This window comes from Aulostomus chinensis, chromosome 9 (assembly GCF_037954235.1).
Source record: "Aulostomus chinensis isolate RoL2024-O1b breed Wild chromosome 9, RoL_Achi_v1.0, whole genome shotgun sequence".
NCBI lineage: Eukaryota > Metazoa > Chordata > Actinopteri > Syngnathiformes > Aulostomidae > Aulostomus > Aulostomus chinensis.
Window position 1 is genome coordinate 362,501 of NC_141328.1, and position 13,855 is coordinate 376,355.

At 43.9% G+C, this 13,855-nt stretch overlaps 1 protein-coding gene across 4 annotated transcripts in view; it reads left to right on the top strand.

The window, feature by feature from the left end:
* The window catches only part of LOC147255275 (IQ motif and SEC7 domain-containing protein 1-like), a 147,927-nt gene that overhangs the window by 103,763 nt on the left and 30,309 nt on the right, over positions 1-13,855 (top strand). For all 4 annotated transcript variants that reach the window (XM_086212867.1, XM_086212868.1, XM_086212869.1 and 1 more), the window contains 3 exons: positions 2,156-2,323; positions 12,588-12,761; positions 12,914-13,009. In XM_086212867.1, coding sequence (XP_086068993.1) covers positions 2,156-2,323; positions 12,588-12,761; positions 12,914-13,009 — 438 coding nt within the window. The remainder of the gene's footprint in view (positions 1-2,155; positions 2,324-12,587; positions 12,762-12,913; positions 13,010-13,855) is intronic.

A 13,855-nucleotide genomic window follows, 5' to 3' on the forward strand; every position in this document is an offset into this window, starting at 1 on the left:
GTTTGTATTGCTGGTGATGGGAACGCTGATCTAGCATTTAGCAGTGTCATCAACATGCTAACGATGAATGTTCTTGACCCTCTTAAAATGTATTTACAACAATACAGTAGCCACCAAAGTACCTCAAAACCTGAGACAACGTTCATATAAATGTGTTGTCGTCTCTCTTCACAGCAGCAAGCAGCAACTAGCAAGACCACGAACACGTGTTTGCATGATACATTCAAAACTCAACAGTGGTCTCACAGTTGGGTTCTGTGAAACGGAATTAAAACCATCTGTTCGGTTGAATTGAAGCATTTGAAAAGTGCCCAGACTAAAGTTTTCAGTTGTCCTTTAAAAGTAGACTGTTGCTAACAATAATATAAACGTACTTTATCTTTAGTGGAAAAAGAACTGTGGTGGGCGTGGTGACTGAGTTCTGGAATTCAGCAAACATATGAAATGCACTGCACAGAAGATATATTCACCATTCTCCCACAGTGAAAATGCCAAAGTACTGTGCCAGGCTCAACTGCACCTGTCGCAGACCCGGCACTCCCCACTGGGCCAACACAATTCTGTTTTGGGTTTTGGGTTTTGTCTGACCAGCCCTCTTAGACAGGCAGCTCGGCCCAGTGCTGGACAGTGTTGGTGACGTGCCTCTGTGGCTCATCTTTGCCAACCTCAGTGAGCATCATCTGGATTCTGGCATCGTTTCCCACTCTACTACTAAGTGACGGTTACAGGCTGAGCCCTGTATTTCAGATTTGTCACAGCACCTCTATGTATCGTATTGTGACGTCCTGGTCTGTCACTCATGTGTGGATAGTGCTTCACAGCAGAGGAGGGTCTCGGGAGGTGAGCATGAACACAGAGCAGCTGTCATCACTCCCATGTGACCCGGAGTGAGTGAGTGAGGGTGAGTTAGTAGGTGTGACTCACATGGCAGTGACAGGAGCGTGAACCAGAAATAAACAGGAAGTACTTTAGCACTACATCCAAGGTAGAGAGGCACGGCCAAGAAAAGCTGGTCCCACTGGTTCTGCTAGTCCTGCTGGTACTGTGCAACTGCAGGAGTGCCTTCATATCAGCATGTGACCCAGTTAGGCTCTAAACATGAGAACAGAAATCTTGAATCACCATCATCATCACCATTGACACTGAATTAGTGCATCATGATACACTTGGAGGACCAGCAGACAGGTAAAGAACACCTGCATTCGCAGAGGCAGCAAACGTGAAACTCAGCTGGCCATTTGCAGAGAGTTTATGTTAAGTTTTAAGCTGCTACCCTGTTGTAGCCATTATCTGTGCAGATTCTGTTATTCTAAATGAAATGGAGACGAGCTGCTTTAGCACACTACTGTCTTGGCTGTAACCATCGTTGCTACACTCAGGTTACACACCACAGCGTGAAGTTCCTCTGGTTCACATACAAGTATCTGACAATGCAGGCTAGTCTTTGTCCTGATCCAATAGCACAGAACCAGGACACCCAGTCAGCTCCATTAGCTCTGACAAACATCCCATCCATCCCTCCATCCCTCCATCCATCATCCAACCATCCATCCCTCCATTTTCCCCCTCCTCTCCTGTTCAGGGTGGTGGGGGTGGAGCCTATCCCAGCAGCCTTCCACCTGGACAGGTCACCAGTCCATGGCAGGGCCAACACATAGAGACAGACAACCATTGGCTCTCCCAGCCACGCCTACGGTCAATTTAGAGTCTGGATTAACCTGGTCCCTCTTGATGTCTTTGGACTGTGGAGGAAGCTGGAGTACCAGAGAGAACCCAGCAGGAACAGGGAGAACATGGAGACTCACCCAGAAAGACCCCGTGCTGCAGCCGGGGCTCCACCCACAACCTTCACATTGCTGACCACTGCACCGCCACGCTGCCATGTCTGACAAATATCCCTTAGGGGAAATTAATCCTCCTGTTCCGCTCTAAAACTGGAGCTTACACAGGAAATTTTCTGTACTTTCACTGGATATGCAACATTAGTTGGCAGAGCCACGTGTCCAGTGTCAAGGCTGTAGTTAGTTCTGTGGATTCAATCTGTGGATGCATTTGTTGTTGTTTGACAACAATGATGACATCACAAAATGAGTAGGCTCCAAAGACATACTCATTGGATATTGCCCTTCCTCCTTCTCTCCCTCCTTCCCTCCAGGGTAGCTCACCCATCTCTCCCCCTAGCCCAGCAAGCCTCACCTGGGCTCAGCGCAGCCGACACCAGCCAGCCAGTCTGGCGCTCCGGAAGCAGGAGGAGGAGGAGAGCAAACGCTGCAAGGCCCTATCTGACAGCTATGAGCTCTCTACGGACCTCCAGGACAAGAAGGTAAGACGCTGATGAAGGTAATCAATATGGCAACCGAGAGGTGAGGGAGAGTTACCACTGGTCACCTAACTCACATCTGGAATCTGAACAATCAAGTGCCTACAAGGGGTTGCAACGAGTGATGATATTGTTCATCAAATGGTTAGCACATAAGAAACCCCCCAGAGGGGAACCCCTCACCACAAGACCAGCATTAAAATAAATCTATGCCCCTAAACAGGGTCGTGGTGAGTGTGACTGTGGTAGTGAGTGTAGTATTGAAGGGAATACTGAGTGTGAGTGTAGTACTCAGTGTGGGTGAAGTAGTGAGTCGATGTGAAGTAGATAGTGTAAGTAGTGACAGTGTTATTCAGTGTAGTAGTTTTTTGGTGAGGGCTGCAGTGAGTGTGAGTGAAGGGGTTTTTGTAGTAGTAGATTTGTCAGTGGGGTACTGACTGGAGTAGTACATAAGAGTATAGTAGTGTATTATTTAGTACAGAAGTGAGTGTATTAGTGTATCAGTTAGTACAGTAGTGAGTGTATTAGTGTATTAGTTAGTACAGTAGTGAGTGTATTAGTGTATTAGTTAGTACAGTAGTGAGTGTACTAGTTAGTACAGTAGTGAGTGTATTAGTGTATTAGTTAGTACAGTAGTGAATGTATTACTTAGTACAGTAGTGAGTGTATTAGTTAGTACAGTAGTGAGTGTATTAGTGTATTAGTTAGTACAGTAGTGAGTGTATTACTTAATACAGTAGTGAGTGTATTAGTGTATTAGTTATTACAGTAGTGAGTGTATTAGTGTATTAGTTAGTACAGTAGTGAGTGTATTACTTAATACAGTAGTGAGTGTATTAGTGTATTAGTTATTACAGTAGTGAGTGTATTAGTTAGTAGTGAGTGTATTACTTTGTACAGTAGTGAGTGTATTAGTGTATTAGTTAGTACAGTAGTGAGTGTATTAGTTAGTACAGTAGTGAGTGTATTAGTTAGTACAGTAGTGAGTGTATTAGTTAGTACAGTAGTGAGTGTATAACTTAGTACAGTAGTGAGTGTATTAGTGTATTTGTTAGTACAGTAGTGAGTGTATTACTTAGTACAGTAGTGAGTGTATTAGTGTATTAGTTAGTACAGTAGTGAGTGTATTAGTTAGTACAGTAGTGAGTGTACTGCTTAGTACAGTAGTGAGTGTATTAGTTAGTACAGTAGTGAGTGTATAGCTTAGTACAGTAGTGAGTGTATTAGTTAGTACAGTAGTGAGTGTATAGCTTAGAACAGTAGTGAGTGTATTAGTTAGTACAGTAGTGAGTGTATTAGTGTATTTGTTAGTACAGTAGTGAGTGTATTAGTTAGTACAGTAGTGAGTGTATAACTTAGAACAGTAGTGAGTGTATTAGTTAGTACAGTAGTGAGTGTATTAGTGTATTTGTTAGTACAGTAGTGAGTGTATTAGTTAGTACAGTAGTGAGTGTAGGCAAGGCAATTTTATTTGTAGAGCCCCTTTTCACAAACAGTTTGTCTCCAGGCTTCATGGCATCATAACAACATCCTCTGCCCTCAGAGCCTCACATCGACTGAGGAGAAACTCCATAGAAAACCTTGAACAGGGAAAAATGGGAGAAACCTCAGGGTGAGGAGGGGAGGAGGATCCCTCACCAGGAGGGACAGACGTGCAGGAGATGTTGATACAGACAAGACAACAGTTTATAACACAGAATGGAGGAAACATGGAAATGTTAGTAACAGTTGAAGAAGGAAGCTTCTGGAAGGGGAGGCAGGGAGAGCAAGCCAGCTTGATGGGGGACTGGATGGTAGACTGGTTCATGGAAGGGGAGGCAGGGAGAGCAAGCCAGCTTGATGGGGGACTGGATGGTAGACTGGTTCATGGAAGGGGAGGCAGGGAGAGCAAGCCAGCTTGATGGGGGACTGGATGGTAGACTGGTTCATGGGAGGGGAGGCAGGGAGAGCAAGCCAGCTTGATGGGGGACTGGATGGCAGACTGGTTCATGGAAGGGGAGGCAGGGAGAGCAAGCCAGCTTGATGGGGGACTGGATGGTAGACTGGTTCATGGAAGGGGAGGCAGGGAGAGCAAGCCAGCTTGATGGGGGACTGGATGGTAGACTGGTTCATGGGAGGGGAGGCAGGGAGAGCAAGCCAGCTTGATGGGGGACTGGATGGTAGACTGGTTCATGGAAGGGGAGGCAGGGAGAGCAAGCCAGCTTGATGGGGGACTGGATGGTAGACTGGTTCATGGGAGGGGAGGCAGGGAGAGCAAGCCAGCTTGATGGGGGACTGGATGGTAGACTGGTTCATGGAAGGGGAGGCAGGGAGAGCAAGCCAGCTTGATGGGGGACTGGATGGCAGAGGTTCGTGGAAGGGGAGCGCAGGCCGGTGTAACAGTAGGGAATAAGACGGGGGGGGGGGGGCGATGCAGGCGGCGTTTGGGGCTCTGGTGGATCTGTGGAAACACAGAGAAACTGCGAGACACCAAGGACAAACTACAAAGTGCAACAAGTAGTGGTAATGACAGTTCCAAAAATGTGCAGGGAGGAGAGGAGGAGAGAGGGGGAGAGGAGAGGAGAGGAGGAGAGAGGGGGAGAGGAGAGGAGAGGAGGGGAGGGCTCCATGTAACCTGATGTGTCCCCCAGCAGTCTAAGCCTGTAGCAGCATAGCTATCAATGGTTCAGAGCTACCTGAACCAGTCCTAACTGAAGGCTCTGTCATAGAGGAAGGTCTTAAGCCTGGACTTAAACGTAGTTAAAGTGTCTGCCTCTCTGACCCATGGAGAGATGCTGGTTCCACAGTAGAGGAACCGGTACCTGAAGGCTCTACCTCCCAGTCTGTTTTTATTGATACTGGGAATCACTAAAAGGCCTGCATTCTGGGAGCGGAGTGCTCTGGTCGGACAGTAGGGACTAATGAGCTCTTTCCAATAGGATGGAGCTTCATCATTGAGAGCTGATGAGTCAGCAGAAGGACTTTGAAGTCGATTCTAGATCCTACAGGAAGCCAGTGGAGAGAAGCTAAAGTGGAGAGATGTGTTCTCTCTTCTTAACTCCCGTCAAAACCCTGGCTGCAGCGTTCTGGACCAGCTGGAGACTCTTTAGAGAGTATTTAGGACATCCTGACAGGAGAGAGTTGCAGTGGTCCAGCCTAGAGGTGATAAATGCATGCACCAGTTTTTCAGCATCACTCTGGGAAAGGATGTTCCTGATCTTAGTGATACTGCAGATGGAAGAAGGCGGTCCTGGTCACATGCTTTATGTGGGAGCTGAAGGAAAGGTCCTGGTCAAAAATGACCCCAAGGTTCCTTGCAGTTGTACTCGAAGTTAGGGTGATGCCATCTAGAGTAGAGATCCGATTCAAGAGTGTGTCCCTGTGGTGTTTAGGTCCAAACATGATTACCTCAGTTTGATCTGAATTGAGCATTAAGAAGTTAGAAGACATTCAGGATTTCATGTCTTCCAGGCAGTCTAGCAGATGAGTAAGCTGGCTTGTGTCGTCTGGCTCCATCGACCAGTAAAGTTGTGTGTCGTCCTCATAACAGTGGAAGTTGATAGAGTGCTTCCGGATTATGTCACCTAATGGGAGCATGTAAAGAGTGAAGAGAATTGGTCCTAAAACTGAACCCTGTGGTCCACCATATGTGACTCTGCTGTACTCTGAATGGTCATTATTAACATGAACAAACTGAAACCTGTCAGATAAGTAGGACTTAAACCATTTTAGGGCAGTTCCTTTAATCCCAATGTCATGGTCTAGTCTCTGTAGCAGGATGCTGTGGTCGATGGTGTCAAATGCAGCACTGAGGTCCAAAAGGACAGAGACGAGACCTCTGTCTGAAGCTATAAGAAGATCAGTAGAGACTCTGACCAGTGCTGGTTCAGTGCTGTGGTGTCCCTGAATCCAGACTGGAAGGCTTCAAAGAGCTCGTTGCTGTGCAGATGTTCATGTAGCTGCTCCAGGACAACCTTCTCAAGGATCTTGGAGATGTAGGGAGGTTGGATATCGGCCTATAGTTGGCTAACACATCTGGGTCAAGAGAAGGTTTTTAAGTAAAGGGTTGATGACAGCCACCTTAAAGGCCTGTGGCTCATAACCTGTGACTAAGGAAGGATAAATTTGGTTCAATATAGAAGTGTTGACTAGAGGGAAGGCATCCTTAAGGAGGCTTGTTGGGATGGGATCCAGCAGACAAGTGGCTGACTTGGAGGAACCGACTGCAGAAGTTAATTCTGACAGGTCGATGGGGGAGAAGCTGTCCAAGTGAACACCAAGTCTGGGAGGTGCTTCTATGGGACTGTAGTCTGTCCTCCATTACTGGCAATCTTTGTTCTAATATTCACAATCTTTTCAGTAAAGAAAGACAGGAAGTCGTTACTGCTGAGAGTTGGGGGATGCATGGCTCAACAGCACTATGGTTCTTGGTGAGCCTGCCCACGGTGCTGAAGAGGAACCTGGGGTGGTTCTTATTCTTTTCTATCAGGGACGAGTAGTAAGCGCTTCTAGCATTACGGAGTTATTTTTTATATATTAATAAACTCTCCTTCCAGGCTTGGCGGACTTCCTCGTGCTGGCTGGAATGTGTCTTCCTTTCCAGTTGTCTGGTCTTCTGTTTTAAGGCACGCAGCTCTGGGCTGTACCAGGGAACTATTCTTTTCTGGTTGATAACCTTCTTCTTCAGGGGAGCGACGGCATCAAGTGTCCCAAGGAGTGCTGCTGCAGTGCTGTCCACAAGATAGTCCACCTGGGTGGGGTGGAATCAGCATAACTTCCCATTATATCACGACAAGATGTGGCAGCAAGCTCTGCTGGAATAAGCTCCTAAATCTAGAAACAGCAGTGTCAGATAGACTTCTACTGAAGCGGGACTTTTTCCCAGGTAGGATATAATTTGTTAAAGTAAATTCAAATGTAATTAAGGAGTGATCAGACAAGACGGGGTTCTGAGGAAGAACTATGATGAGGTCAGCTTCTATTCCATAAGTGAGTACTAAATCAAGGATGTGATTAAAAGTGTGAGTGGGTTTGTTTACCCTCTGACAGAAGCCAACAGAATCAAGAAGCGACTTAAACGCAGTGGCCAGAGAATCATCATTGACGTCCACGTGGATGTTAAAGTCACCCACTAGAATGACTTTGTCTGAGTTCAATGCCAAGTTAGACAGAAAGTCAGGGAGTTCTTCTAAGAACTCAGAATAAGGTGCAGGAGGACGGTACACCCCAGCAAGTAAGAGTGGTTTCTCTGCTTTCCAGTCTGGGAGGGAGAAGCTGACAGTCAGGCTCTCAAATGAGTTAATGAACAATTAGGTGGAGGGTTAATGAGCAAATTTGACTGATAGATTGCAGCTCCTCCTCTTCTGCCAGTGGTGCGAGGTACATGGTAGTGAATGTAACCAGGAGGGGAAGATTCATTTAAACTAACACACTCATCTTGCTGCTCCCAGGTTTCAGTGAGTGCTAATACACCAATCTGATAATTAGTAATTAAATCGTTCACTAGGAGAGACTTGGATGCAAGAGATGGAATATTAAACAAACCACATTTAATAGTTTTACTGGGTTGGTTTGCTGGAGCAGTGGTTTTAATTTGAACTAAGTTGCTATAAGTTACTCCTCCAGATTTGGGTGCAGGCTTATAAAGCCTCAGGGCAGACACAGTTTCTATAGGCTGGGTGGGTGACAACACCAAGGAACCAGCAGAGGGCGTGCTAACCTGCAGCTCTGCCTGCTGGTCTGAACTCTGGGTGCTTGTCAGGGATTAGTATGGCTAACAAACTGGCCTCTGTTCCTAGATAAGAGAGATGCACCATCCAAAGTAGGATGGACGCCATCTCTCCCAATCAGACCAGGCTTTCCCCAGAAGGAGCTCCAATTGTCTGTGAGCCACGTTGTTATCTCAGCACCACCTGGACATCCAGCGATGGAATGAACGCATGCGGCTAAACATGTCGTCACTCGCTAAATTGGGCAGCGGGCCAGAGAAAACTACGGAGTCCGACATTGTTTTAGCGTAGTTGCCCACCGAAGCCATGTTAACTTTAGTTAATTCCGACTGGCGAAGCCGGGTGTCATTAGCGCCGACATGTATCACAATCTTACTGTATTTAACCTCACGTTTTGCCAGCAGCTTTAGCCTCAACGTCGCCCGCTCTGGCCCCTGGGATGCACTTCATGCTCGCTGGAGTCTCCTCCACCTTCACGTTGCCAAGAACAGAACTGCCAATGACTGATGTCGGCTTCACAGCGGGGCTGCGAGCAACAGAGCCGACATGAAGAGTTTCACTCTCAGCGGGTGTGTCGCTGAGTGGGGAAAGCGGTTGGAAACATGAAGGGTTGGTGGGCAAACACGGGCTTACTGCGTCTAGGTTTCCCTCGTGATGTCACCCAGCGGGACTGGCTAATTCCCGGCTGCTCGGGAGCTGCGGGGGAGCTGCTAGCGGTGGCTAGGCTAGGTGGCTCCGCACCCGCTCAGGTGGACTGAGCAGCTCCTGAAGGTAAAGGACTAGCGCTAGCTTCCATGATGCGGAGCCGAGTCTCTAACTCACTAAGCCTCGCCTCCAGGACTACAAACAAACTACACTTTTTACACGTACCATTAACACTAAAGGAGGCAGAAGAGTCACTAAACATCTGGCACATGGAGCAGGAGAGGGAGGGAGAGGTGGGGGGAGAGGCGGAAAGAGAGAGAGCGGCCATAGCTAGTACGCTAAGGTGAGCTAGCGGACCTGTGGCAAATAGAACAAATAGAACGAGGAATTTCAGAGCAAAGTCCTGCTAAAGACTTAAGTGACAGAAACCTCTGTATTACACCAAAACGTCGTATACAGTGGTGCTTAAAGCGATTAAGTTAGCAGTACACCTGAGGGAGGATTGAGAGAGTGAACAACACAGAGACAGTATTACAGGCAGGAAATGACGTAACACGCTCACCGGTATCGGGTCAGTGTATTAGTGTATTAGTTAGTACAGTAGTGAGTGTATTAGTACAGTAGTGAGTGTATTAGTACAGTAGTGAGTGTATTCATGTATCAGTTAGTACAGTAGTGAGTGTATTAGTTGGTGCAGTAGTGAGTGTATTAGTTAGTACAGTAGTGAGTGTATTAGTTAGTACAGTAGTGACTGTATTCATGTATTAGTTACTACAGTGGTGAGGGTATTAGTGTATTAGTTAATACAGTAGTGAGTGTATTCAGGTATTAGTTAGTACAGTAGTGAGTGTATTAGTTAGTACAGTAGTGAGTGTATTAGTGTATTAGTTAGTACAGTAGTGAGTGTATTCGTGTATTAGTTAGTACAGTAGTGAGTGTATTAGTACAGTAGTGAGTGTATTCATGTATTAGTTAGTACAGTAGTGAGTGTATTTGTGTATTAGTTAGTACAGTAGTGAGTGTATTAGTTAGTACAGTAGTGACTGTATTCATGTATTAGTTACTACAGTGGTGAGGGTATTAGTGTATTAGTTAATACAGTAGTGAGTGTATTCGGGTATTAGTTAGTACAGTAGTGAGTGTATTAGTGTATTTGTTAGTACAGTAGTGAGTGTATTAGTTAGTACAGTAGTGAGTGTATTCGGGTATTAGTACAGTAGTGAGTGTATTAGTGTATTAGTTAGTACAGTAGTGAGTGTACGAGTTAGTAGAGTAGTGAGTGTATTAGTGTATTAGTTAGTACTGTAGTGATTGTATTAGTTAGTACAGTAGTGAGTGTCTTATTGTATTAGTTAGTACAGTAGTGAGTGTATTAGTTAGTACAGTAGTGAGTGTATTAGTGTATTTGTTAGTACAGTAGTGAGTGTATTAGTTAGTACAGTAGTGAGTGTATTAGTGTATTAGTTAGTACAGTAGTGAGTGTATTAGTGTATTAGTTAGTACAGTAGTGAGTGTATTAGTACAGTAGTGAGTGTATTCATGTATTAGTTAGTACAGTAGTGAGTGTATTAGTTAGTACCGTAGTGAGTGTATTTGTGTATTAGTTAGTACAGTAGTGAGTGTATTAGTTAGTACAGTAGTGACTGTATTCATGTATTAGTTACTACAGTGGTGAGGGTATTAGTGTATTAGTTAATACAGTAGTGAGTGTATTCGGGTATTAGTTAGTACAGTAGTGAGTGTATTAGTGTATTTGTTAGTACAGTAGTGAGTGTATTAGTTAGTACAGTAGTGAGTGTATTAGTGTATTAGTTAGTACAGTAGTGAGTGTATTAGTTAGTACAGTAGTGAGTGTATTAGTTAGTACACTAGTGAGTGTATTCGGGTATTAGTTAGTACAGTAGTGAGTGTATTAGTGTATTAGTTAGTACAGTAGTGAGTGTACGAGTTTGAAGAGTAGTGAGTGTATTAGTGTATTAGTTCGTACTGTAGTGATTGTATTAGTTAGTACAGTAGTGAGTGTCTTATTGTATTAGTTAGTACAGTAGTGAGTGTATTCGTGTATCAGTTAGTACAGTAGTGAGTGTATTAGTTAGTGTAGTAGTGAGTGTATTAGTTAGTACAGTAGTGAGTGTATTCATGTATTAGTTAGTACAGTAGTGAGTGTATTCATGTATTAGTTAGTACAGTAGTGAGTGTATTAGTTAGTACAGTAGTGAGTGTATTGATGTATTAGTTAGTACAGTAGTGAGTGTATTAGTTAGTACAGTAGTGAGTGTATTAGTTAGTACAGTAGTGAGTGTATTCGTGTATTAGTCAGTACAGTAGTGAGTGTATTAGTTAGTGTAGTAGTGAGTGTATTAGTGTATTAGTTAGTACAGTAGTTAGTGTATTAGTACAGTAGTGAGTGTATTCGTGTATTAGTTAGTACAGTAGTGAGTGTATTAGTAAGTACAGTAGTGAGTGTATTTGTGTATTAGTTAGTACAGTAGTGAGTGTATTCGTGTATTAGTCAGCACAGTAGTGAGTGTATTAGTTAGCGTAGTAGTGAGTGTATTAGTGTATTAGTTAGTACAGTAGTGAGTGTATTAGTTAGTGTAGTAGTGAGTGTATTAGTGTATTACTTAGTACAGTAGTGAGTGTATTAGTTAGTACAGTAGTGAGTGTATTCGTGTATTAGTTAGTACAGTAGTGAGTGTATTAGTAAGTACAGTAGTGAGTGTATTCGTGTATTAGTTAGTACAGTAGTGAGTGTATTCGTGTATTAGTCAGCACAGTAGTGAGTGTATTAGTTAGCGTAGTAGTGAGTGTATTAGTGTATTAGTTAGTACAGTAGTGAGTGTATTAGTTAGTCCAGTAGTGACTGTATTCAGGTATTAGTTACTACAGTGGTGAGTGTATTAGTGTATTAGTTAATACAGTAGTGAGTGTATTCGTGTATTAGTTAGTACAGTAGTGAGTGTATTAGTTAGTAAGTAGTGAGTGTATTCATGTATTAGTTACTACAGTGGTGAGTGTATTAGTGTATTAGTTAATACAGTAGTGAGTGTATTCGTGTATTAGTTAGTACAGTAGTGAGTGTATTAGTGTATTAGTACAGTAGTGAGTGTACAAGTTAGTAGAGTAGTGACTGTATTCATGTATTAGTTACTACAGTCGTGAGTGTATTAGTGTATTAGTTAATACAGTAGTGAGTGTGTTCGTGTATTAGTTAGTACAGTAGTGAGTGTATTCGTGTATTAGTTAGTACAGTAGTGAGTGTATTCGTGTATTAGTTAGAACAGTAGTGAGTGTATTAGTTAGTACAGTAGTGAGTGTATTTGTGTATTAGTTAGTACAGTAGTGAGTGTATTAGTTAGTACAGTAGTGACTGTATTCATGTATTAGTTACTACAGTGGTGAGTGTATTAGTGTATTAGTTAATACAGTAGTGAGTGTATTTGTGTATTAGTTAGTACAGTAGTGAGTGTACGAGTTAGTAGAGTAGTGAGTGTATTAGTGTATTAGTTAGTACAGGAGTGAGTGTACGAGTTAGTAGAGTAGTGAGTGTATTAGTGTATTAGTACAGTAGTGAGTATACGAGTTAGTAGAGTAGTGAGTGTATTAGTGTATTAGTTAGTACAGTAGTGAGTGTATTAGTTAGTAGAGTAGTGAGTGTATTAGTGTATTAGTTAGTACAGTAGTGAGTGTATTAGTTAGTAGAGTAGTGAGTGTATTAGTGTATAAGTTAGTACAGTAGTGAGTATACGAGTTAGTCGAGTAGTGAGTGTATTAGTTAGTACAGTAGTGAGTGTAGAAGTGAGTGGAGTTGGAAGGGAAGGAAAGAAGGAGGCAGGGGGAGGGAAAGGGAGAGGGAGGAGCGGTTGTCTGTCTCATTGCTGATTGGTTGCGTGTGGGGAACTGCTGCCTGATAGGTGGAGATGCTGGAGAGAAAGTATGGGGGCCAGTTTGTGTCCCGGCGTGCCGCCAGAACCATCCAGACAGCGTTCAGGCAGTACCGTATGAACAAGAACTTTGAGAGGCTGCGCAGCTCGGCGTCAGAGAGCCGAATGACCCGCCGCATCATCCTGTCGAACATGAGGTTGCAGGTAAACACACACTCGCTCTCTGCCCCCCCACATACACACACATACATATACACACATACACCCCCCCACACAAACACATACACCCCCCCCCCCCACACACACACACACACACACACATCTCCTGAACATGGTCTGTGCTGCTGTGGTTCCAGTACTCATTTGATGAGCGCCAACAGCAGGGTCAGGGGTCAGCTGGGCTGCAGGGGTCAGAGGACACAGGAGACATGGACGACTCCTTCTCCAAGCAGGTAAACTGCTGCTCTGTGTGTGTGTGTGTGTGTGTGTGTGTGTGTGTGTGTGTGTGTGTGTGTGTGTGTGTGTGTGTGTGTGTGTGTGTGTGTGTGTGTGTTATAGGTGCTGTCACTGTGTTTTGGAGGGAGCTAAGAACTCATATTCTTTATGTTGTGTGTTTACTCACTTAAATTTCAGGAACAACTGGTAAGACCCCTGATTTGGAGTCTTGGAGTAGCCTTTGTTTGTCTCAGGTGTAACAGGTGTTCTTGATTAACACAAACACACAACTGTTACAGCCAATCAGATAGCGAAGGCAAGAAGATCAGGCTGTTAAATGATTTAGTGTTACACAACTATGTTTGTGGTCTCACTAAGCTAACCACTGATTTCTGGTGCTGAATAGCAAATGTCAGCACGTTAACATCATACAGGCTAAGCATGAACATGTTTATTAGAGTATAAGTTAGTACAGTCGTGAGTGTATTAGTTAGTACAGTAGTGAGTGTATTAGTGTATTAGTTAGTACAGTAGTGAGTGTTTTCGTGTATTAGTTAGTACAGTAGTGAGTGTATTAGTGTATTAGTTAGTACAGTCGTGAGTGTATTAGTTAGTACAGTAGTGAGTGTATTAGTGTATTAGTTAGTACAGTAGTGAGTGTATTCGTGTATTAGTTAGTACAGTAGTGAGTGTATTAGTGTATTAGTTAGTACAGTAGTGAGTGTTTTCGTGTATTAGTTAGTACAGTAGTGAGTGTATTAGTGTATTAGTTAGTACAGTCGTGAGTGTATTAGTTAGTACAGTAGTGAGTGTATTAGTGTATTAGTTAGTACAGTAGTGAGTGTATTCGTGTATTAGTTAGT